This window comes from Pithys albifrons, chromosome 3 (assembly GCF_047495875.1).
Source record: "Pithys albifrons albifrons isolate INPA30051 chromosome 3, PitAlb_v1, whole genome shotgun sequence".
NCBI classification, from domain to species: Eukaryota; Metazoa; Chordata; class Aves; order Passeriformes; family Thamnophilidae; genus Pithys; species Pithys albifrons.
Window position 1 is genome coordinate 72,732,208 of NC_092460.1, and position 25,648 is coordinate 72,757,855.

At 37.7% G+C, this 25,648-nt stretch overlaps 1 protein-coding gene across 1 annotated transcript in view; it reads right to left on the reverse strand.

Annotated features, from left to right (window-relative positions):
- Positions 1-4,738: 4,738 nt before the first annotated feature.
- The window catches only part of CNTN1 (contactin 1), a 223,267-nt gene continuing 202,357 nt past the window's right edge, over positions 4,739-25,648 (reverse strand). Inside the window, exons 20-24 of the mRNA XM_071552378.1 lie at positions 24,382-24,485; positions 18,193-18,379; positions 16,647-16,759; positions 15,360-15,516; positions 4,739-7,112 (exon numbers count right to left, since the gene is read on the reverse strand). Coding sequence (XP_071408479.1) covers positions 7,033-7,112; positions 15,360-15,516; positions 16,647-16,759; positions 18,193-18,379; positions 24,382-24,485 — 641 coding nt within the window. The 3' untranslated portion in view covers positions 4,739-7,032. The remainder of the gene's footprint in view (positions 7,113-15,359; positions 15,517-16,646; positions 16,760-18,192; positions 18,380-24,381; positions 24,486-25,648) is intronic.

Here is a 25,648-nt window from a genome sequence, read left to right on the forward strand (position 1 = left end):
CCCCATGACCACATGGCTGATGGCACTGCTGTTTAATACATGGCAGCTGAAGAGACTGCACAGCCACCCAGCACTGGCTGCGTCATTGTGGAACTGAGCTCAGACCTGAATCTTGCAGCCCTGTTTGAGAATATGGTGTCTGATAGCTGTTGGTACCAATAGGGACTGCTTTCATTCATTGGTCTCAGTGCTTACAAACTGTATCCAAGACCTATGACTCATTTGAGCTTGTTCATCTAAAGTCCACATGTTCCATGCTTGCTGCTCCATGAAGTGAACCCATGAAGATTGGGCATGTCCTCTCAACTCCCTTCATTTACTCTAGACTAAGGCCTGCTTTCTGCTGAATTTTGCAGCTCTACAATTTCCACTTCATACCATTCTTAACTAATTTTCATGCAAAAGGGAATAAAAGCTTTCAGAAATACTTCTTATGGCTTTCTGATGCTGTTCATAGCTTCACCAGTGGTAAACACACAGCTGACATGATGTTTGCATACATAATCTACTAGAGATATTTCTTACTTGCCTGTGATGACAAGAGCAGCTGCACTTTTGCTGCAACCTACCCTGTCTGTCTGCTCTCACTCAAAGTCCTGGGGCAGGGGTAGCATGCTCCTCCCAGACTGACATCCCCAGGACTTCCCTGGATCCTTTTCTGATCAACTAAGGCCCACTGCAAAGAAAATTTATTTCTGCACTGGGAATGGCTCATTCTACATTTTTAACTTTGTCCCTTCCCAGCAGAGTTTGGCTCAAGAAAAGAGGGAAAACCTTCAAGGGAAAGAGAACTAGCATGTTTCCTGAACAGCTCTGCAGATAGATGACTAACTTGAGACTCACTCTTCCACCTGTTCTTTCAAAGCCTCCTGCAGCTAAATCAGTGAACCATTATTAAAAACAAAGGGGGGGGGGAGGGAAGGGGGGAAAAAAGCTTATTTGCCCATCAGTCAGACAGATTGCCCATCAGTCAGACAGATCTTAGGTTCACTGATCAACCTTCAATCCACCATGCTGTGTCATTTTTACATGTGAGGTGCAGTAATGCTATTACCTAGTCAACATTTTACTTGATTTCAGAACCACATTGATTTTTAAGGCTCTCTATGGCAAATCTGCCAAATTCAGCTGCTTTGTCAAATCAGTTGCTTGAATACCTTTAATAGTTTTTGGTAGTGATATAGACAATATCACTGGCAATAGCAGAGCAGGGCTGTGGAGAGCTGGACACTCTGTTGATGTGTTCATGGAGAATCTATTCACGACACAAAGAGGCAAAAAGATGTAACTTATTTTTGCATATTTATCTCAAGAAATTATCAGAGAAAACAAGGCCAAGGAAAAATTATTAGTCAATATACTAGGAATATGGAAAGCAGAAAACACACTACCACTTTCTAGAAATACACATGAAATGGGAAATGCTTAAAATACTAATCATATATTTGCCATTTCAGAAAAGAATCTTCTAGATGCAAGATCTCACATTGCAGTTTTACAAATGTTTCTCACAAGATTCTTTTTGATCTTGTGTTTACTTGTGTTTTTAAAGGTCGCAAGTGGAGTTGACTTGCTTAGAGTTTTCATTTTGTCAATTTTTTAATAGATATCACAGCTTCTGGCATAACATCAACATTATTGTGGTTTACATGCAGCTATTCTCACAGAATGTTCTAGTTCATTAATTCCTGAGAAACTGTCAACAAGACTTTCATTTTTAATTATATCATTAGAATGGATCTTTTTACTTCTCCGTTTGTTATTTCACCAGTGGCACATTTCACAATACTAACTCTTTCACTTCAGTTGTCCTGAGTTTCATCTATGTTAAAATGGTACAAACTCAATTTCTCTTGAGCAGTCATTCCACAGGATTTAACTTTTGGTATTATAAGTTTCAAGTGTGTCACTGTGGTAGTTTTGGCTTTAGTTTTAGCTAGGCCTCAGTTTAGCAGGCCCAGACAGTCTGATGTAGATCAGAGGCAACAAGCATCACCTGACTTCAGCAACCAGAGATATTTCATATCATTTTGACGTCAAATCAAGTATAAAAGCAAGTGTAGGAGGAGCCTAGTTCAGTTCCTGATGGCTGCTCATCTGGGAAAGATGTATTAATGTTGTGCTCCTGGACCAAGCCCTACCTCGCTTGCTGCTATGGTGTCTTAGGAGAGTAAAATGTTTGTTCTTATTTTCCTCCCCGCTTGGGTCTGTCCCTTGGGGGATTGAGTTCTCTTGGGTGATTTGTAGCTAGAATGGTGGGACTTGTGTTCCATGGGGAGTGGGGAGTTATGATTTGTTATTTCTAACTTGTATAGGTGTGTGTTATACTGTAGTCTTCTTTTAATTTTATCTTTTCTGTACAAATATATAAACCTGATTTAAGTTTTTTTCCCCTTCTTTCCCTTTTCTCAGCAGGGAGGAGGAAGGCTTTGACTCTGTATTGGGCACTTGGCATTTTGCCAGCACAGCCCAACACAGTCACTGACAATTAATCTAATTTCATGATCTTGAATCAAAGAAGAAAGTATGTTGGTTGCCTTTCTTAAGGAATACAGTCTCCTTCTACTTCCCTTTAGAACCCTGGGAGACAGCCAGTCCCCCAGGTGGGTCCCACCTGGCTTCAGCAGTGAGCGCAGCTCTCTGAGGTGAGCCCTGTCTGCGATGGGCAGAGTGGAGGGTGATCAGCCTGTCACTGCAGCCTGGCTGCCTTCCCATATGTCCTGTTGGTACTGGAGGTGCCTGAGTTCAGATGGAGTAAAGTTAGCCATGGCACATAAATCCTTTATTGATGAAAATACCCTGTCATTAAACATAAAGCCAAACATAGGAATATTCCCCCCTGTTCTGCTATGCTGTGAGTTAGAATAAATGCTGGCATTCAACAGTCTATCATGTTGATTATGAAACTAGACTAGAAATTGTGTTAGTCACCAGGAAATGCATTTCACTTCGCTTTCAGAGCACATGATTTCAAATTCTTCAAGATGTCTATGACACTGATGCCAAGTCCTTTAAAATCACTGGAATATATCCTTTATACTTCAAATCTGATTAAGAGCTTTGGGAAGAAGACCTATGCAGGGCCTGACAGAGTAATAAAAGTCATGCTGGTTTTACCTACCTTTTTGTTGTACCAGAACTGTCTATGAAAATGAGTGCTTGCGAAATCTCTTAACACCTTAAAAGTCCTTAAGAGACTTCTTGCTCCAGAGGTTGACCAGGGGTAATATTCCCTGCTTATGGCTTTTCATTACCAATGTTCAAGTTCCTATTCCACTTTTCTTTTGAGAAAAGGAAGAGAGAAGGGGGAGGGTATGGGGGAAAAAGGAGGGGAGAAAGAAAAGAGAGAGAGAGAGAGAGAGAGAGAGAGAGAGAGAGAGAGAGAGAGAGAGAGAGAGAAAGCAAGCAAGAAAAGGAAAAAAAGGGAAAAAGGGAAGGTTTGGGAAGGGAAGGTTTGGGAAGGTTTGGGAAAGGAAGGGAAGGTTTGGGAAGATTTGGAAAGGTTTGTGAAGGGAAGGTTAGGGAAGGGAAGGTTTGGGAAGGAAAGGAAAGTAGGATTTGGGAAGGAAAGGATTTGGGAAGGAAAGGATTTGGGAAGGAAAGGAAAGGATTTTGGAAGAAAAGGCTTGGCAAGGCAAGGCAAAGCAAGGAAAAAGGCAAGGCGAAAGGAAAGGCCTTTTAGTTTATGTTTGCTGAAGGGCTGAGTGCTGGGAGACCACTGGCCAGAAGCCACCAGGTTATTACATTGCAGCAAGGACATCCTGGAAGATGCAGATTAGGAAAATAAACTGTGTTAACAAAGTTCATACCCTCTGTGATCCTGTGTTCCTGAGAGAGTGAAGGCTTCAAGCTTGCTCAGTATTGATTAGAAAAAGACTAGGTCAGCAATTATGCCGTTCCTATAGAAAAAAATCATGTTCTCCTACCTTTTGGAATCAATAAACCCCAAAGTAAAAGGAACTAGTGGTAGAAAAGTCAAAGACAATTGAATCATCTCTGGAAGAAGATTACTGTTACCTGTGATGGAGCCCTGCTTTCCTGGGGATGGCTGAACACTTGCCTGCCCATGGAAAGTGGTGAATGAATCCCTTGTTTTGCTATGCTTGTGTGTGCAACTTTTGCTTTTCATCTTACACATTTTTTATCTCAATCCATGACTTTTCACCATTTGACTCTTTGGATTCTCTCCCCACTCTCTGTCCAGGAGTGAGCAAATGCCTGTGTGGGACTATGTGCTAGGGTTAAATCACAGCATGTATCTACTGGAGTAGAAAATGTTACCTGAAAAATACTCTGGTTATCTTTTGCTTCCAAAAATGCCAAAAACCTCAGGAGGACCTCTGTTGCTGATGTTAGAAAAACCTTTCTATCTCTATCACCTGTAATCAAAGCAAAACAGCTACAAAAGCTCTTAAACTCCAGCAAAATTCATGAGAAGGAAGGGCAGGGATACACAGGACTTAATTCCATCCACACCTATTCTGTCAGACATGACTACATCATTATTATGAAATCAGAAAGCTCCAATTCAAAAGACAGCTACTGTACTTTGAGTAACATTAATACATTTATTTAATTGTAATTTACTTTTCATTTCATAAAAAGGACAAAGCACAGTCCTGCTCTACTCATTTGAAAAAAAAAAGATAAAAAGTAACTAAAAAACCAGTTCAATATTCATCAGTATCAAATAATAGTAATATCAATTTTCCTGAAATATAAAGAAACAACAAGTATGTCTATCTATATAAACTTTAATTAAGAACCTTGCATTTTAAAGCAGATGATACACTAGTCAGTTTTTCTTGACAACAGTTTGAAACTGAAGGTCCCAAATTTACACAATTATGTGAAAAAGAAAAATCTCCAACTATCTGACCAGTATGTGACACCTACCTCATCTGTGTTGCTGATTTAAAAAAGAAGTGGTTTTCCTTCCCAGGTCATTTCCATGCAAAAATGAAACAGTTTTGCTTCTTACACCATGTATTAGAAAAGTAAAAGGCAGTCATGCATTTGGCAAAAGATTTAGTTGTGGTTGTAGACTATTTAAAAATGAATCATACTGCAAAAGAACAAAACCAAATGAAACACAATAAAACACATTTTTTCACAGAAGGCTTACAGCATATTAGTTTCTTATGTATGAAGACAGCTCATTTCTCTTTCAAAGAATTATACAATTTATGAAACTGAGTAGTGTTTGACACTTTGACATTCCTCTATAGGGAAGTTATCACTTTCACCTATTTAAAAAATTTTCATCTTGTAACAAATAGTTAAAATTAAACTAAAACAGTATTATTGATATTTCTTAATGAAGACTCTATACTTTTACATGTAAATATATAGTACAAAATTATACAAATAAAAGAAAAGGGTGGAAATTATTAATAGACCTATCCTTGCTTCATGTAAATATTATTATTACAGACCTCTACAGTATCAGTTCTAAAAAGATAAAATCTATTTCTAAGTAGCTAGCAAGGTTGTGCTAATAAAATATGATTCAAAGCTTATAATTCTTGAAGCATCAGACATTGCACTATTACTTGAGCCAGCTGATTCAATATCACCATGTTTCTTCACCATTCACACTCAAACTAATTCCCAGCACACCATGGAAAATTAAAGGAATGTGCATTTCTTGAACAACTTAAAAAACCCAAACAAACCAACAAAGAAACCCAACACTGTAACACTCTAGACACAGTCAGAACAAAAACATTCTCTATCTCTAAGAGGTCCCATTTTGCAAAGGCCATAGTAAACATTTAGCTTTGACTAACAGTTGGGATCTGACTTTCACGTACTAACACACAGTTGGATCACTCTTCAGTACTCTATCCAATAGAGAAATGGTCTCAGAAGTTTAAAACTCTTATTTACAAAACTATGAACATTAGAATATTATCAAGTTCTTGAAAAAGCATATAGTACTCCCAAATGTATGCCTTCAACACAGGAAGGTAACACCTGGTGTCTGCAGCATAAAAATGTAAATAAAATAATTTTTTTACTGTGCTATTCTGTTTTTGCCATTTATTGTATATCTTTTTCTTTTTTATATTTTAAACTTTTTACCTTAAAAAATAACATACATTTCCTACCACGTCGTGGTCCACTTAGCTGATCTTAGCATGGACTCCATCTCCAAACTCCTAAGTGCTATATTGCTACCTTAATAATAATAAAAGTAATAAGACTAAACCAAACCCAGTACCTTACGCTGCGTCCCTGAAAGTTGACATTTGACTTTTCAAATCAGCAACAATGACCATAACAGATTTTGTCAAAAGAATTTTTTTAAGAAAAGAATATGGTAAATCTCATGTCAGTGAAGTACAGGTAAAATTCCTTTAAACTGAGCACGCTGTCCATGTCTCAGGTGTTCTTAACATACTGAAAATAAAAAACCCCTTATCACTGACTTTTATTTCAAGCCTTTCAAATTCTATCCAATAGCCTCAAGAAATATAGCTCTAAATAATGAAATGTTTTTGTTTTGACTGTCTCTCTAAAAACCAGTAATCCCAATAAATGATGACGGGGCCATTCAAAAATATGCAGTACACAAAACATATAGGATAGTACAGACAGACTCTTACATTTATCACATACAATCAACATTTCAATCTCTATTATATTTCACAATTTGTTATTCAAGTTAAAGCACCTACGTATGGTGATTTTACTTTTCACTGTACAGCCTATGTTATTGGGTTTTAACACTGTAACTTGCCCCATTGGACCAAATCATGCAACTGTCACAGATCAGCAGAAGTGTTTTATAAGGCATATTGGAACAAGTTAAAAATATTTCTTAGCCATTCAAAAGTTGATTTACTTCATGAGGGAGTTCCTGGATGCCTCAGTCCTCTTAAAGTTCATAGCAAATTGGTAGGGTAATTAATTTTAAAGTGTAATTTATTTGGCTTAGGATGGTGCCACAGGAATCAAAAAGAGTTGCAGTCCTTATCTTCAAAGTGAGTCCTTTGTGTTAGGCAGAGGACAAGATAAATCCAGCTACATTCAGAATCCCGAGCAGGCAAGGACACCCATGGCAGGCACCACCAGGACCAGGAGCAGAGTCGGTACTCCAACAGCGGCACCTGTGCATTGAACAGATAACAGCATGGTATTGGTCTTACTTCAGCACTACTCACAGTGGGGGCAATAATCCTGGGTGTGAGCAAGGCCACAGGGTGTGGAGGCTGGAAGAACAACTGGCATATCTCAGCACAGCCCCTACCTGTATGGATAATCTGAAACAGACAAGGACACTTGGTACAATACAGTGAAAGACTTGCTCTTTTGTTCTGCAAGAGCTGTTTATGCAGTGTATTTATACAAGAAACATGGCCATTTAGAACATATCAGTGTATTTTGATTTGGCCAGTCCAACAAGCCAGGAGGTTATGATACAGGAGGTAAAAGGTCAAAATAAATATTTAAGCATGTTAAAACAAAATTAATGGATTCTTTGAAATGTGATGAAGCAAAGAGACACCTTTGGAAATGTTAATGTTCATATGAAAAGCAATAATCTAAGAGATGTCAAAGAGCCTGGTCCATTTGTTTACCTGCCAGATTACAAAATCCAGATGGCTGACTTCTAGCAATGTGGCATTTACATCTGTTAAAGTCACAAGGATCTTTCTTAAACAAATATTTTAAGACAGAAAATGTTAATCTTACCACCTTTACATGACTTGCTCAGGCAAACAAGCATAAAAATTGCTGCTGCTAAGTGGCTTGTGTTGCCATGGCCCAGCTCCCTGTTAAGAAGTATCTACATGAAAAAAAAAAGAAGTCAAACTGTGCCTCACTGTCAGTCTTGGAGATGGGACAAAGGAGATGGAGAACTGGCTATTCTTTCATTCCAGAGAGGGCTTGTCTGTGTCAGGATGGTAGATGGGCTGTGCAGGACCCAGCTTACTGCTCGTCTTGCCGTTGAACACATGCTAAGGAAAGAAGTGCTTGTAGTTGGTAGTGACAGTCCTAAGGAGCTGCTGGAACAGTCCCACGGGACAGCTCTCCAGCAAAACCATACTGAAAAGGTAACACACAAAGCAAGCAGATTTCAGCAGGCAGCCTTGTTTTACCTAATGACAAATGTCAAGTATTTTTTATAGCATTAGGTCTCAAAACAGCAGTCATGTGGGCTCCTAGAAAGATAGATCTGTAGGTTTTCTGTGTCTGATTGAGAAGTTTCACATCTTTCAGGTTAAATAAAGAGCTTAATTCTTAATTGCATGTACATCTTATAGCTCCTTGTAATAAGGTGCTTTCTTGATTTTAAGTTAGCAAAACAAGGTCCTGAGGCTGAAAAAAATGCAGGTTTGAAGTGAGAATTTGTCCAAATAAACATTTGGAAGTTACCTTCAAGTATTTATTTCTTACAGTATTTCCCACCCACAAAAACAAAGTACTACCAAGAGGTGAAAGCAAATATGATTTGTATTAAATTATTATTGCATCAAAGGACTACTTTCCTGAAGCAAAAAACTAATATAGTCATTCAGCCTATGAGCTATGTGATTTTCTTTTTTTGCTATGTTGCTATATTTAAGCATAGGAGAGTTAAATAACTATCTTCTGGATTTTTTTCCCATCATCTTCTAATAGTAGAATACAATGAATATAAATACCAAGAATTTTGTTTCATAAAAGGGAAGGAGTATATTTTTCCTCTGTTGGTGTAACAAAAAACCTGAAGTACCTGTATGATATGTCTCAATGACTGGATAAAATAATGGGGAAGTACAGTTCAGCTGAACTGAACCTGAATGTCAAATCTTTAGCTGAAATACTGGCAACCAAAAGCTTGCTGAAATTTTAAAAAAAGGTATTTCTCAATTCACAGTGAATAAAAATTTAGTTTTCATCTTCTTCTTAAGTATTTTAAAAATCAGTCATTGTTTGGCCGGTAACATCCAAACTGCTGAAAACAGTGAAGAAATTATTTAAGGCTTTTGGAAGTAGAACTATTCATTTGCCCATCAGCTAAGTATTATTCAGCCATTCCACAGCACAATTTCCTGAAACTGGAAGTATAAGGTCAGCTGCAGTGTCTGACCAAAGGCCTGTTGAGCACAGCTCCAACAGTGCTCTATAATGGATGCAGTGAAAAGGAAAAAAATATCATGGCGTGCAGACAGGACTTTCTTTTTATATTCTTTTCCACTGTGACCATGTAGCTCCTGAGCTACCTTGCAGCTTCTGTTCAGTAGCTCCTGAGTCAGGCTGAATACAGGACATGGTTTTAAGTAGGGACTGATAAACCAAGCCTCTCTTTGTAACTTTGTCCACCACAATAATTTAATTCTGTGACATGCAAGAGAGTATTTGATAGTTTTCAATCTCTTGCCTGCTAATTTTATTAGATTACAGTCTGAAGAAAAGTGAATAATCTTTTCCTACTTACCTCTTTCTTTATTCATGACTACCTTACTAGCAATCCTTACTCAGCTGACAACTCCTTGCCTCTCTCACATAGCTCACACAGAATTCACTCTATAACTGTGTTACCTTCACTGGTTTTCTCTATACTTTTATGGCATCTTTCTTGAGTAACTTCTATTATCTTTAGTGTCTTTACTGTCTGAGATCCAACAAGAATGTGTCTTCCAAGACAGTCACAACTTCCTATAGCATTCTTGCAAGCTTGGAGATAGCCAGCAGAAACTCCAACATGTAACAAGTTAAAACCTGTGTAACAAGGTGCACAGAGTTGTCATAGAATCTCGAGGGTTTTGCTAATGTTTAAAGGCACTGCAGAGTTCTCATGCTTTCATGTGACCATGCATCAGTCGGGATTTTGCAGGCAGTTCCCAAGTCAGACAGATAGGCATGTGGCCTGTCAGACTGAAGATGAAGGCAGGAGGAAAAGCACACAATTATTTTCAAGACAATAGCCATTTCTTTTCTGTTTTCTGATGTATAGGAACTATGGACTCCTGTCTTGTCAGTATTCTTTGATAAAGAGTAACCCATTCTGCTCTTGTTTTGTGAGATACTGTTTTCTTACAAGCCTCTGTTCATGTACATGCCCATCCAATTTCTAGCTATAAGGCCTGTCAACCACCACAACACAGTTTAGTTACAAGTGTTCAAACTTTGGTTATCCAAGCTTTGCATTATAAATAAACATAAATGTCAAACACCACTGGGATTATCACAGGATAATGCAGACTAAGAAAACATAACTGGATATGAAAACATTGCCACAATCTGCCCAAATGTTGAGTCTGAATACAAGAAAAAAATTAAAAAATGGAATTAAAGTGAATATGGGTTTTCAAGAAAATGCTTGTTATAACATGGAATATGTTGTAATGCATGGAATTGTCAAGCCTTATTCATCAAAGTAAGGCTCAAAAGGAGGCAGTACTAATAAATTAGAACTATGATGAAATGAGATGTGATGATGAAGGAAAATCAAGAGAAATACCAGAGAACAAAGTATGTTGATTTGGGCAGATTTAGACAGCAGGTTGGATGGCATTCTCAGTATTTTCTACTTAATTTTTGAGTCATGAGACAACATCAAATGCATTGTGAAAATTACTGTTCTTTTAGAGGAGAACTCTATTTGAAGTGTACTTTTAGTTTAGTAGAAACTTTTTGCTACATTCTTGTCACAGATGCATAACAGAATCCAAGATAAGTAACAGAGCACGGTCATGTCAGTTACAAAGGGGACTTTTCATTGGCATTACTTATGATTTTTCCCTGTATTCTCTCCTTCTTATTACTACACTGTGTTTGCAACAGATGGCCATTTCCAAATAATTTTTAATTATACCACATGAAAAGTGAATGATCACCTGACTTACTCAATACTAGTGTAAGCAGTATACATTTATGTCCCCTTCAAGTAACAATTCAAAAAATTTAAAAACTATTAAAATGACTGTGTAAGTTATTACAGGCAAACATTTTGTATTTTCCTTTGAAAAAGCTAGACTTCAAAGTAAATACTCTTTCAGGATCCTCAAACATGCCTCTGGCGAATGGAATTCATATGTGTGTATATATATGTGTGCGCAGAGAACACAGAGAAGCCGTAATATTTTTCTCTTGCTATAAGCATATACAATACATAAATTATTCTTTGCCCATGTCACTATTTAAACTGCAACATTACCCTGATTTCATCTTTGAAGCTGTAGGTGTATAGTATTTTCCTTTTTTCCCCAAATATTTTCCCAAATGAGAAGAAACCCTCTACTCTTCTCCAGCTGAGGTTTTAAAATTTGAGAGCTTGTTTCTGTTCTCCCTTACTTTGCCATAAATTAATTGCACTGGGGCCAGTGCAGGTATACAAGTAAGGCGAAAAAGGAAGAAAGTGCCATATGGTTTTAGTTCCTATTGACTGCAACACTGCTTTGATTACACCAATTATTAGTATTAAGACAAAGAACTGCAATCCAAAAAGCATGCAGGAGACAAAAAAAATCTCAGCCTCTAATATATTTCAAAGAAAACAGATAAGCCTGTTATTAACCACTGAAACAGACTCCTTTGGTTCCAGCCTTTATCTGGTTGTGGCAACTCAAGAATGAATTTTAAATTGTGTAGCTCAATAATTACTATAATGGGCTTGAAGAATATCCCCAAACTCCTAACTGTACAACAGGCACTGGCCAATAAAATAGAACAGTCCATGACTGTATTTTACACTGATCATAGCTGTATGCTGGAATGCAGCTAGGCATATATACAGAGAGAGAGTTTATGACAAGAATTTATATTTCAAGATGAAATATATTCAAAGAAATGCACATGAGACAGCTGTGTTTGGTAAACTTTCTTTATATCATTCTCAGGTAAGAAAGTGAATCCATAGGAAGCTGACAATGTGAGAGCACAGTAGCTTCAGGATGTTTGCCTGCCCTTTTTGCAAGTGACTGGGTTTTCTGTGAGAAGGAAGAGAATGAAGAAAACATAAAAGGAAGTTTTCTCCTAAACAAGGGATTGAATTAGAAATAACACCCAGTTTCTGTCACATTTGACTTTCCTATGTAATTATGTTAGTTAAAATGAGTTACAGTTTTAATACCTAAATTAAGACCTCAGGGCCACTTAGGGTTCCTAAACCTGAAATATAGGCCAAAAGACGTCTTCTGGTGTCCTGTCTAGCCTCCACCTGTCTATCCACAAGACTTCAGGTTTCCTGTAGATCATGTCATGGCTGCCAGAATTCTCTGGATGTCCTTGGTAATCTGGGGCTTCTCAAATGCTTCAGGCTTTGTTTAACATTCTGAATTACACCCTAGATAACAACTGATTTTAATGGCAGCTGGAACACCTAACTCAGCTGTACTATGTGGATTATTTTGGATTTGATATCCCATAAACAGCAGGAAAACACTGATCTGGGTAACACATGAGTTTTCTAGACAATCCTCTCTCTTCAGTACATCCTTCCAGTTTGCTTAAGATCTGGTCATTCCTGGTCAGCATATAGGCTATTCTGAACCTTTGCACCAGCTGCTTAACTCTGCCCATTCATTTATCCAGGAAATTAACTAGGTTTGTAAACGCTGGAATCAGATGCCTAAAGGTCAGGCAAGGCAATGTTCCTCTCTGAATTTGGTAACATGCCTTATATTTTATCTTAGCTAATGCTTGCATCTCTGTAAATATGTAACTTCCATTTTGGTCAGTCAACCACCAAAATATACATTCCTATGAAACTGTATCTTCACTTCTTGGCAATACTCTGAGAAAAATTACCATTACTTAAAAGTTTCTCACCACTCTATCATTCTTTTGGTGCAATTATTCTAAACCCTGACGCACTACTGGAAAATTTTCTTAGGAATAAAAATTAGCAGATATAATTTGCCATGTGTAGGCAGTTTAACTACACTTTGTTCTGCTTTTTGGAAAAAGTATGGATTGAGCCTAGAAATAGCCTGAAATTCTTGCCTGACTTTCAGTATACTATGTATTCCAAAGAGATTACCCCTTCCTTTTGTCTCCTTTTCTATCTTTCCTAAACTGAATCCAGGGCAGGCTGCCTTGATCTAGGTCACCAGAGGCACTGTCCCTGTTTGTCCAGCTGGCTTATGGTGGAATTTGTGGATGAAAACTTGTCCACAGTGCAGAAGACAGATAATATAAAACTCTGCAGAACTAGCATTTACAGGGTGCTAACTCTCCCAGTGGTCATAGTTCTGTACAGGTATGCTTAAGACAGGTCATACTGGCAAGACTATTCAGCTTGGGCTGACTTATGCTGACATGAGGGTTCTGTTTCCACTCTGGAAGTAATCCATCTGGTGTGACCAAAAGGGTCCTTGCACCACACTCATTACAGGCTGTAATACAATGTGTATGATACACAGATACCTAGGACATGACCTAAAGACAGCAGTTACTTCAACTTTTTTGTAGCTCATAAAATATACCAAAAGTGACTGCTTCAGTGTACATACACAATGTATTTTTAAAAATGGTTGACTTGGTACTGCAAAACAGTCTGATAGAACATGGTATACACAATTAATGTGTATGCTAAATGGATTAAGAATTCAGTCACTCGCAGATTTTAACACACAATTATTAGAGAATGGTCATTGAATTTCTAGTGAATTACACAGTGAATAAGAGTAGACTGAACAAAATCCAATCATTTTCATCAAAACCTAAGGAACCAAAATGGCAAAATAGTGATGACAACAACATATTCATATAAAAATTCAGACAGCATGGGAACCTAAGCCATTCAAACCAACTGTACTTTGTCAGAGTCACATGCAAAATTATACATCAAGTTAAAAAGTCACCTGACACTGGGGTGGTACAGATAAGGATGAGACACTGTATCCTGGAAAGCAAGAATTACAAGAAGGATTTAGAGTTATTGTTGGACAAACAAGATTAACATAATTTTATAGCCCAGTGCAAGGTAATAGATGGCTATTGAAAGCCTTTCATGAATAATGCTGGGAGTAGTTAAATGTAGGAAGGTGAGACTATCCTGCAGACAGCAGAGTTGAAACAGTGCATATGGTTAAGTGCCTACAGTCCTAAAGGAAGTCTCAGAAGCTGGAGAGGTGAAGGAAAGAGCTGATGAAATTATTTAAGACCTGAAGAATATGTTATCATGGAGAAATTCAAGGTACTCAGTCTGTTTAACATTTGATTAGTCACTTGGCTGCTATATATACATTTCTTATTGGGAAGAATGTATCAGACACAAAAGGACTCTTTAGTCTAACAAAAGGAAACAATGGCCAGACCTCAAACCCAGATATATATAGATAATGAAACTGGGTAAAAAAAGGTCAACAGTGCAGGCGATTAATCATTGGATCAAAGATGTAAAGATACTTCATAAAAACAAAAATGGTGATACCCATGAATTCACATTAGGTGATATAAACTGTACATATTACTGAAAACCTGCAAATGGGAGGTCCACTCCTTTAGCAATGACCAGCTTCTCTAACAGTACAGATAATACCTCATAGGCATTGCTTTTTTTTAAAAAGCTAAAATAATGGTTGCACTGCTTGTGTGACAAGAATACTGTTGACGTTTAATCTTTACTATTCCCCAAGTTAATTTTTCTTAATTAAAAAGACAAGAATACAATGCAAGTGTTTGAACTATAACCAAGTCCTTTATGTCTATTCATATGCTCTACTTCACACAATGTGTGCCAAGGCATACTACTACTTAAAAATACAAAACTAACAGGTAAGAGATGTGCAGACCATGTCTGAACTCGTATTTAGTCAACAATGAGCACAATTTGAATCATTCTAAGACATGCTTCCTTCTCTTCTTTACCAATCATCCAGACCAGTCTGAAGTTGAGCATGTAGAGTTTCTCACTGCTTATTTATCATTTTTCTGTCACAGGTCCCCTTGTCACTGAGAAGTGGAACTCCCCCGTGAGTGGTCTGTGGATCACTGTGGGCGACTCCCTTTCTCTATTACTTTCTTCTTAGCGGTAGTTGACAAAGGAATGAGATACAGAGGCAACAGGTACTAGGACCTGTAGGGTTATTGCAAACAGACACCTAGATCCTGAGGCTACCAGGCTACCACCTACTAGAAGTGGTAGCCTAACCGGGGGCACTAGTAGAAGCAGTTTGATATTTGGAAGATTGGCAGTGCTTCCAGGACTGAACTGGACTGCTACTGAAGTGTACTGTGTAGGTGAAGTCCTCAGAAATGTTTTACAATAAACTCTTACTCTGAGTAGAGTCACTGCTGAAAGGCTGTCTCTCAGACTTTGGATGTGAATGGCATGCTCATCTCTTCAAAGTATGCATGAGGAAAATACTCAGTCCAAGATTTCCAGGGAATGAGGGATAGAAGAAAGGAAGTTATCTGCTCACCTGAAATTTTTATTTGAGCTACTTCTCCATCTCCTCCTTCACTGTGTGCTCGGACCTCAACAACATATTCACCATCACTGGGAACTGGGACCTCTATTGTGTGCTTTCCAGTTGAAAACAACTTGCCTTCATGTTGTCCATCTGGCCTATAAAGTATCTAGGAAAGTCATAATAAGTACAGTTATTGAAATGTTACATTTCCATTAAGATATAGTCACATATGTACAGTATGCCAATAAAAAAGTATTAGGTTTTTATTTACATATGAAGCCTACGTAAGTATATCTCAAAACTTAGTGCTTGATACTGCTTTTCCCATTTTTACACAGGGTGAATCTAGACAGGATGTTTCCTCATTGTTTTTTCTTTTCTAAAATTATGCCACCTTTTGAAAAATAATTTCAGGGCTTCCACTCAAAATGAGTAATTAAATAATGGAGAATAATAAAGCAGGGTGGGCAGAGATCATCAAATGAGAACACAGCTGAGTGTTCTGACATAAAATTTATAACCATTTACATAGGTGAAACTATTATAAATTTTATTAATTCTCAATTAAGGTAAACTATTGCAAATGTCATGGTGTATGTCTTGTGGGACCTTTAGAAAAGTTCCCAGCTCCTTCTGAAATAAGCTCTGTGAAACACTGTCAGCAATTCCCAGGAAGGAGGTCAACTCCTCAAGCAAATTTGTACATGTAGAGCATGATACTAATTTTCTTACTGCCAAACAAACAGCAAAATGAAACAGGAATTAATATTTGAAGCCTTCAATATGCCCTATAGTTAGTATATACACTTGCTCTAGTTATACAGTAACTGCATCTAACAACATTAAAGGTCCCTTCCCTTCCTTCCTCTGCCTCCTCAGACTTTAAAGAACTCATGTTCCAGGAACTGTAGGTCCCATGGAGATGGGAAAGGAAAGTTGAAACAGTGCATATTGGTATAAGAAAAAACTATAAAGCATTCACCTTTTTTAAGCATTATTTTAAGCCAACAGACAATAAATGTTATCATATGGGAAATGAGGTTGCTGCAGTCACTACTATGAACATTCCCATAATATGGCTTACCACCCAAAATGAATTTCAGTGCCTCAATGTTTTCACATCATATTGACTAAGCCCACTGCCTTTGCCCTAAGCCCACTGGATGGCTGTGATTATTGAGCATATCTTCACCTTAAGTATTCAACTATGTTTAAGTCTGATCAGATACAAAAATTTGACACAGTCCATAAAATGCACCACATGTAGCAGGTAAAAAATATTCTCAGGTATCATACTTTGTATCCTTCTACTGCAGACTCATTTGACATTGCCTTCACATGATCCCAGGTGATGATGTACCTTGATCCAGATCTTACAGAACTGATAATTCTTGGACGTTGGCTTGGAGCTGAAAAGCAACATATGTATAATGTACACAATAAATGAGATTTCATAGATGTTCTATGACGTTGTTTTTAAAACATGTAAAAAGGGAAATTAAACTGCCATTATATGAGCAAAGAATAGTCTCCTTCCTGGAATGAACTGCTACAGCTCCAGATAGGCAATGCTGGATGGCTTGTGCAGCAGCTGCTTTGTGGGTTTGCCTTTCTGTGTTGCCAGAATAGAAGAAGCCAACATTACTCTTCACTACGTTGCTGACCATTTGCATTTCATGGCATGCAACTATGTTCAGAACCCCCCAGAAATGTGGCTTAGGTTATATTTACTCTTTGAGATTAAGTATTTAGCGAAGTACAGGCATTTCTACAGCACTTAGCTCGCTAGAAATACAAGCACCCCAAAGCAGAAACCATTAATTATAATTCACACAATAAGCTTATAAAATGGACTCTTATTTAACACAAATGAACCATGCATGTTCAAATTGTACAATATGCTATTTACTGATAGAAATTCTGAAATGAGTTGTACATATTTTTAGCCCATGTAAGTGTGTATTTCTTACATCACTCAGTCAATGCTAGTGCTAGGTATCATCATTAAGTCATTAAAAACCTGTTATGGTATGTAAACTCTAGGGTGACTGAGATCACCCACTTTTCAAGGATGCCTGATCCTGCTTCTCTACTGTTAATGAAAACGGCAATTGGTCACATTTTAATTTTCAGAATCCTTCTCACTACTGACTGAACAGAAAGACAGATTATAGCTGCCCAAGTAATAGCTGTTGCAAGTGTCCATCATTTGGAATATCATGTCCAGCTTTGAGATGCCCAGTACTAGAAAGACACTAGTAATATGGAGTGAGCTCAGCAGAGGGCTACTGACCTGGTGGGGAGCTGGAGCACTTGGCATGTGAAGGGAGGGAGAGAGAGAGAGGGGCTTGGCCATCCTGGAGAAGAGACTGCATTGGAGGGGACCCAATAGTCCCCTGTCCTTACAGCGGGGTTATCAAGAAGGATCCAGGCTCTTCAAAATGGTAGGGCAGAAGGACGATTACCCAAAGGCACAAATTTGATTAGAAGAATCTCAGATTAGATGCTCAGAGAAAGTCAGGTCGTGGAACAGGTTTCTCAGAGAGGTTGTGCATCTTTATTCCTGGAGTTTTTCAAGATGTAACTGGATAAATCCCTGAGCAACCTGATCTGAGCTTGTAGCTGACCCTCCTAAAAGCTTATAATCTTAGCATCTTTACTGCCTTTTGTAAGATATCCATGTTGTACATTGCAACAAAGAGAGGAAGAAGAATCTTGCCAGAAATTTTCAGACAAAGAACCAATACCACATGAAAGGAGAACATTCAATATTTGAATGAGAAGCCATGTTTGAAAATGTGACGGACATGATTACATGTAACCTAATGTTCCATTTACTTACGTGCTTTCCTGGTAACGACATCGATAGTGCTGCTGGGAGGTCCATAGCCTGCACTATTGAAGGCAGAAACATCTACATGGTAGCGAGTATTAGGCTTCAGGTTTTCCAGTTTGGTTGAATATTCTTGATTGCTCACTTGTACCCGCTGTGCAGCTGCTTCTTTATCATGAGCAGCCCAGTAACGAATCTGTAGGCAAGCAGATTGAAGGATAATTTTAACATATTTAGTCATAAATTTTACAAAATATTATATATTTCTATACTACAATACTCTGGGTAAAAAATGAGCTAAAAAAAATCTAACAGCAATAGCATGGAATTCCTTCTACAGGCTGAGATTTTAACTAAGTTATATATAGACATAAAGACATAAAAACAAATGCAGATTTTATTATGAAAACTTTTTTACAGTAGTTTAACTTGTTCTCAACTATGTCATTAGAAGTCTGGGAGATGGATATGCCCTCAAAGAATAAGACTATTTTCTTCTTGCTCTTTTGTTTGTGCATTTTACTCTGGACTTCAATACTGTTCTCTTAAACTAGAAGAGGTTAAATTCTGCTATGTTTTCAAGTATTTTTTTTAGAATGTTTGAGAAATTTAGCCCTCTTGTACTTCTGTCTAGGGAATGCAAAGTATTCAGTCATGTTAGCTGTATGTGTAGGTCTGGATACCAGTACTTAACCATTTTCTGAAGTTCTTTGGCTAAATTCAATCAGATTTCATAGTATAACATGTCCTTTGTTGAAGTAGGTGAAAAAGAACCTGAAAATGCTTAAACTATGGGAAAAGCATGACTGTAAGCTTGTGGCATCTTAAAATCCAAGGCCAATTAAGAGCACATAGAAATTACTGAGGTTTTTTTTCTCCAAGAATTTGTTCCATCCTACTTTAATTCACTACATGTTACAAAACACCATTTTAAAATAGAGTCATTCCTATGGAGTGACGCTTTTCCATACAGTCCCTCACATACACAGGGCCTTGTTCTGTATGGCCTTGTGAGATGCAAATAAGAGTAAAACACTCAGTATACTGGCTTTTTATGGTTTATAACAATTTGCACAGGACTAAATTACTGCATCAACTGAGTGGAAAGCTGTGCCCATCACATTTTGGTTTTGAGTGTTTTAACTCTAAGCGTTTCTGCCCAGCTTCTGCCCATCTTCATAATGATTTCTGGATATGCTACAAAAGGGCCTTTTAAAATAATTTAGGAATAAGTTAATGTTGTTGATAAATTCAGGGTCTAGGAAAAATCTTGCTTTGTAAGATTTTACTGGTGACATTAGGTATCCTGTCATCTTTCCTTTGAATAGCAACTGCTTTAATCTTCTGTTCTGCTGACATTAGTTGTGCTTGGAAACTTCATATAAGGAACAGGTTAGAAGTGCAGATAGCTTGTCAAGATGTTAATATCACAGTTCTCCTCTTTACAAGTTATGGATACAACTCTTGTTTGGTGAGGCTTTATTTTCCCCTGTTCATATTTAAGTTACAATATTTAATAAAAATATTTATTTCTTTTACCTCAGAACATATGCTGTGGCTGAATGAGGAGAGATGCAGTAGCTGACAGTAGACGATTTTTCTGCACCTACTTCAAATGTCTTTGAAAATGAGAACATCCAGTATCACTACACAGAGGTTACTCTCATTTAAATACTTCCTGCAGCTTATCTCTTGTTAATGTTTGCTGCCTTAGTCTTTCCCACCAGTGTTACAGGTTACTCATACTTTAATCACTATAAATGTGACAACATCTTAATGGCTTTTGTCACTCTTTCCTAGTGCAGAAAGACTCACATTGTGTCTGGCTTTGCTTTTTAAATTCAGCATGCATACCTGAATTTCAGCAGGTGCAAATAGGTGATTTTTAGTTACAGAAATGTATGTCCTAAATACTGTTTTGGAATTTTAATCCACTAGCACTCTGAACATCAGTCTACTCTAACTTAGGCACTCACACTCATGAAATTTCCACTTGTCAAGGTGGGTATTTTCATGAGTCAACAGCCTTTTTCCCAAAATGAGTGAGGACTGTGCACCCAATCCATCCTGCAGGCTTCTCTAGCGGGGTGGTAACCTCCACTTGATGAAAGGTTTCAAACTGGCATGGATCTGAAACTGTCACTGTCATTTCAGCTGAAGGTCAGATTATGATCTTCAAATCAGAATTTCTTTTATATGATTATAATTAACATGTTGTAGATAAGCTGCTGTTGTTAAATGCAACCAGCTGTATACCAGAAGTTGTAAACCGTAAGTGTGAGAGGGTGTGTACATCAGGAGCTAGAGGACATCATGTCTACCTCTGTGTCCAAACAAGTTCTACACTGCAGCAAAGGGATGTCTGTGAAGTTCTAGGTGACCAAAAGTTTATTAACCACAACAGGACCAAACATAGCTTTGTTGTTGATATTAACTGGCCATTGAAAACTAATTAACTAGTTTTTAGTACGAGTTATTATGTTAACTAAAAACACACTTTATGTGAAGCTTTTATTAATCATGTGGCATATATTGGAAGCCTTCAAACTCCCCTGACTTGCAAAGCTTTTTACAATCCTAATGTTCTTTTGCATTACAGTGATGCTAAGAGTGTAATATACACGTAACATACAGCATCAAACAAGACAAGCGAGAACAATGAATGAAAATGTAAATTACTTCACTGAGAGCATATTACATTTCAGGCAGAAGTTATGTAATTTAAAAATTAAATTAAATTTAAATTGTAAATACTATTGTTCTTGGCTGCAATGCTGTGGACTTTACTCATATAGTGTTTGAGCTGTGTGTCATGAACACAGAAAGTTCTTTAATACACAATCCTACTTAAAACACAGTCATATTTACATATTTGGAACATTGTTAACTACTCTTGGAAAAGAAAAAAATGAAAATTACTTCCTTGAGAGCTAAGAAAAAAGTACTGTTTTCTTTATACTATTCCTACATTTCTTAGATTAATTTAAATAATTTCAAATTGTCTTGGAATAACTTGGAATTTTTTTTCACTCTCTTGCCTCTGAGGAAGAGATATCTAGAATAAATGCTCCATTGCTTCAAGAAGTCACATGGTCTTTCACGGTCCTCTATTCAAGTTTTAATATACTGAAATACATCAAAAGCTGTTTCTGTAAGTGTCATGAAACAACAGATTTCATATTCATGAAAATTTTACACAGGAAGGACATAAAAACATACTTTACTAATACTAAGAAAGAATGCTAATAGCGTATTTCAGTCAACAAGAGACAATGGTGGTGAGTAGTTATAAATTTGTTTAATAAAATAAGACTATTGCATAGAAGCATCAGGAAATATGGATAGTGTCTCTGGTACTGCATGCATTGAAGAGCTGTGTCTTTTAGCAGGCTATTGTACGAATTCATACATCTTAACTTCTCTATAGGGATGGAGGTAGTTTTCATATTTTATCTCTTCTTTAAGTGTGAGCTGAGGGTACGCCTCTGTAATGGCAAAATATATCAGCTCACGCTCATCACCATGAGGGCAGTCATCCCGACAGTATGCATTAGTGTCAAGAAAATCTGACTCTTCCTGGTGTGAGAAGTGTTGTGTCACAGGTGAAAGGCCTTCAGGTACTTTGCTCAGGGTACTCCCACCTCTTAAACTCTAGCATTCAAAAAGTCAATTATGCAATTTTCAGGTAATAGTAAAAAGATCAAAAGGAAACTGAGGTGGAGTTCTGGTGAACTGGTTGTTTGTTTGTTTGTTTTTTTCTATCCTATGTTAACAGCTGAGCAGTAATTAAAAAGTAACTATTGTAATACTCATTGATTTCAATAGACAGAGAGCCTTCCAGAGATAGTCACTGGAATTTTCAATGAAGTTTTGAGTTCTCCTTCCACCACAACTTTTATTGCAATGCTATTAAGAGAGCATCCAAAGGAGGGCAACAAAGATGGTGAAAGCCCTTGATGGGAAGCCATATGAGGGGCAGCTGAGGTCACTTGGTCTGTTCAACCTGGAGGAGACTGAGGGGAGACCTCATTGAAGTTACAACCTCCTTGTGAGGGGCAGGCACTGACACCTTCTCTGTGGTGACCAGTGACAGAATGCGAGGGAACGGCCTGAAGTTGTGTCAGGGGAGGTTTAGCTTGGATGTAAGAAAGAGGTTCTTCACCCAGAGGGTGGTTGGGTACATGGTGTGACTTTTTGGGGATGGCCCAGGGCAAGGCCAGGAGTGGGACTTGATGATCCTTGTTGATCCCTTCCAACTTGCCATATTCTGTGAACTTCACAAAAGCTCTCTGTGGCCTTGACCTTCCTGTCCTATGGCTCCTTCAGAACTGATGGAAGATCCGACTTTCAGGAACATAAGAATTTCTTTTCATTCTTGGTGAAGCACAAGCTTGCCTTTTGCCGCTTTCCCCTCTATGCCTTTTGCTGCTTCTCTTTCTACTAGAACAAGATTGGTGATTGCTCTGGGGAAAAAGATCTCAGAATTAACACCTTACTGAGCACCTTTCTTTACAACAGCAGTTATTTTCCTTTCAGCCCAAATATCTTCTGGGTTTCTTTCTGACTTTTTTTTTCCTATTGACTGTTCCATGCCTCCTGGTCTTTCCTCTGAGTCCTCTCCCTTCCATTCTTCCCTGATGTCTCCTGGAAGCAACTCACATGACTTTATGTAAAAGAAGGTAAAATTAGAAAAAAAAGGCCAAACGTACCTATGGCCATTCCCCCCCCCCCCCCCCCCCATGTTCTTTCCCCATTGATCCTTACCCCTCCTGCCTTCTTATCCAGTGTCTACTTCAACTCTCAACATCCACTGTCATGGTCTATTACAACTGCAATCCCAACTCTCCCAGCTGTCTCCACATTCCCACAAGTCTGCCAGTGTGTGCCTGCCAAGTGCACGTTCTGGTTATTCTGGGTATGCAGGCTTCAAGCCCAATTTCTGCACTTCCAGCTCAGGAGTCCAATGCTGCTACAGGGCAGTCTGGGTTGAAAGCTCACAGATCTGGGCACTCCACCCAGCTCTCAGCTATGACCATCAACTTGTCTATCCTATTCAAATTGCACAATTATGAAACACCAAAACAGTGGGCTACTTAAATAAATGAGGAATAACAAATGGTATTAGTGTCTCAGTTTCAAAGCCCAGTGTCCTCTGTTTGTAACTTTTAAACCTATTGTCTGCACTGTATAAAATCAAGCTTTACATGGGACACTATGCCAGTTCCTATTGAGGTCTTCACACTATCATCTTATTACAGTATCCCAAAAGTATTACATAAATCTCACAGAGACAGAAATAGAGATGAGGAAATATAAACCCAAGTACTACTAATTTAAGGAACATTTATTTATAGATTTCAGTTATAAAAATACATTCTATGAGCTTACTCCTCATTTGTATGTGCTCATTTTGGAACACAGAAGATATCAAGTAGCCGATAACTAAAATCACAAAGCAAGTAATTAACAAAACTAAGACCCGAACTCCTATTTTGGAGTGCAGCCCAAGTAAGCAGGCTGTACACTGCAGGAGTTTGTCAGCATCCACTGTGCATGGATGATGTTCAGACTTTCCTGCTGGAGTACTACGTGGCCATTTCTGATTGCACCCACTCTGTCACTGTCATCTCTGTAGAAGGACAAGAACAATTTTATCCAGTAGCACCACTCAGATGATCAGATGAACATGCCCTGAAGCTCTTTTTCACATGGAGAATAGAAACCAGGAGGAAAATATCACTGTCTTGCACAATAGCAAAGTCTCTGTTATACTGGATTCTGGGCACTTGTCATGTAGTCCCATTTACTATAGGGTTTGTGGGTGAAATAAAATTATAACTGCTGATAATTTAAGTGGACCATCAATTATTTTCAATTTTATGTATGTCTTGAAAATCATACCCAGAATTTAATTCAGTATGTTTTGAGAAGTTAGAGATAGGTATTCAATTATACAACATAGACAAGATTCTTTTACGAAGTAATGATACTTTTTATCAGTTGAATAGTGAAAACATTCATTTCACATAACACCAAAAATAATCTGCTACTCAGGATGCAAAATCTGCACAGAAAATGCCAACTTAAAGAGAAGTGAACCCTAAGAGACAGAATGCTAGAATTATTCTTGCATTTAACAACTAAAATTAAATTAAATTAAATTAATAACAAGATATACAGTGTCACCTCTAAACTCACCTGATATCCTTCCACAGATTTATCAGAAACATGGTGCCAAGAAACAGACATTTCAGAAGACGATAAAACTTTTACACTCACATCTGTAGGTACTTCAGTTGGAGCTGGAAGATTAAACATATGTTAAATATCCAATCTGATCCTGATATTGTTATATTTGCTTACAGGGATTCTTCTGACTTCAGTATTTCATATTATTTTCTTGGTATCAGTGAGCCAAGTGTTAGTCTTTAATCTGGTTTCACTTGAGTAAACTTCAAATCCAGTGTATGGAAAATGACACTATAAAAACAAAGCAATGATCCTGTTACTTGGCTCAGACTATGAATTTTTATGCTTCAACAGATTCCATGCTGAAATTAGCGTGAACGGAAAACAGGCTTCAGTAAACAGAATGAAGCATCCAGTGATCTTTTCCTAAACAGGACCGCAGCTCACAGACTACATACATCAATTTTTTTAAGTTAGTTACACACAAATCCTCATGTATGTCAATTAGTCATGATGATGCAAATTTTTATGAGCACAGGGCTGTCAAGTGACACACAAACTTGAACATAGGTGTGAAATGATCCAAAGCACCCTTCTATCAGGCATACAGCACACAGCTGGTTTTGTTTGTGTTCTTAGTTCTGGACATCATCCAATGCAGAGTACAGACCACTATGATGTGATAGGCTTTTATTCAGGGGTTAGAATATTAAATTCTAGTTTCACCGTAGGAAGCTGTTAATTTCACTGCTGCTTGCATTTTTAGTGAGGTAAGGAATTAAAAAAGGCATAAACAGCAATGTCTATAAAAGTTTTTCAAGCTAAGAACAATTCTCTGTCACAAATTTTTTGAAACAAGTTGTAACAGACAGGCATGGCAGCCCTAGCTGAGGAAAGCTTTCATATACTTAATCCTCCAACTGGGCATCCAGTCAACTATGCATCAAAACAGACACTGTTAAGAAAAACATCAGTTACATCTCTCATGAAAAGTATCCTGGGTAACAAAATAATCTTATATGCAAAGTTACCTTTTGTAATTGTCTTTCAATGGCTGTTAATAATGCAAATGTCTAATTAAAAAATTACACATTATTGCAAAATTGTTTTCACAATGACAGGAATTTCGATAAGCAAGAGGCCTGTGCACTCATTACTAGCAATCATTACTCACTACCAGCAATGGCAGGTAGGACTAGCAGTTGTCAGACATGGAACTTGGCTTAGAATACGTGGGAACACAGAAATTCTCCAGTCACTAAAGTTAATAACGGTG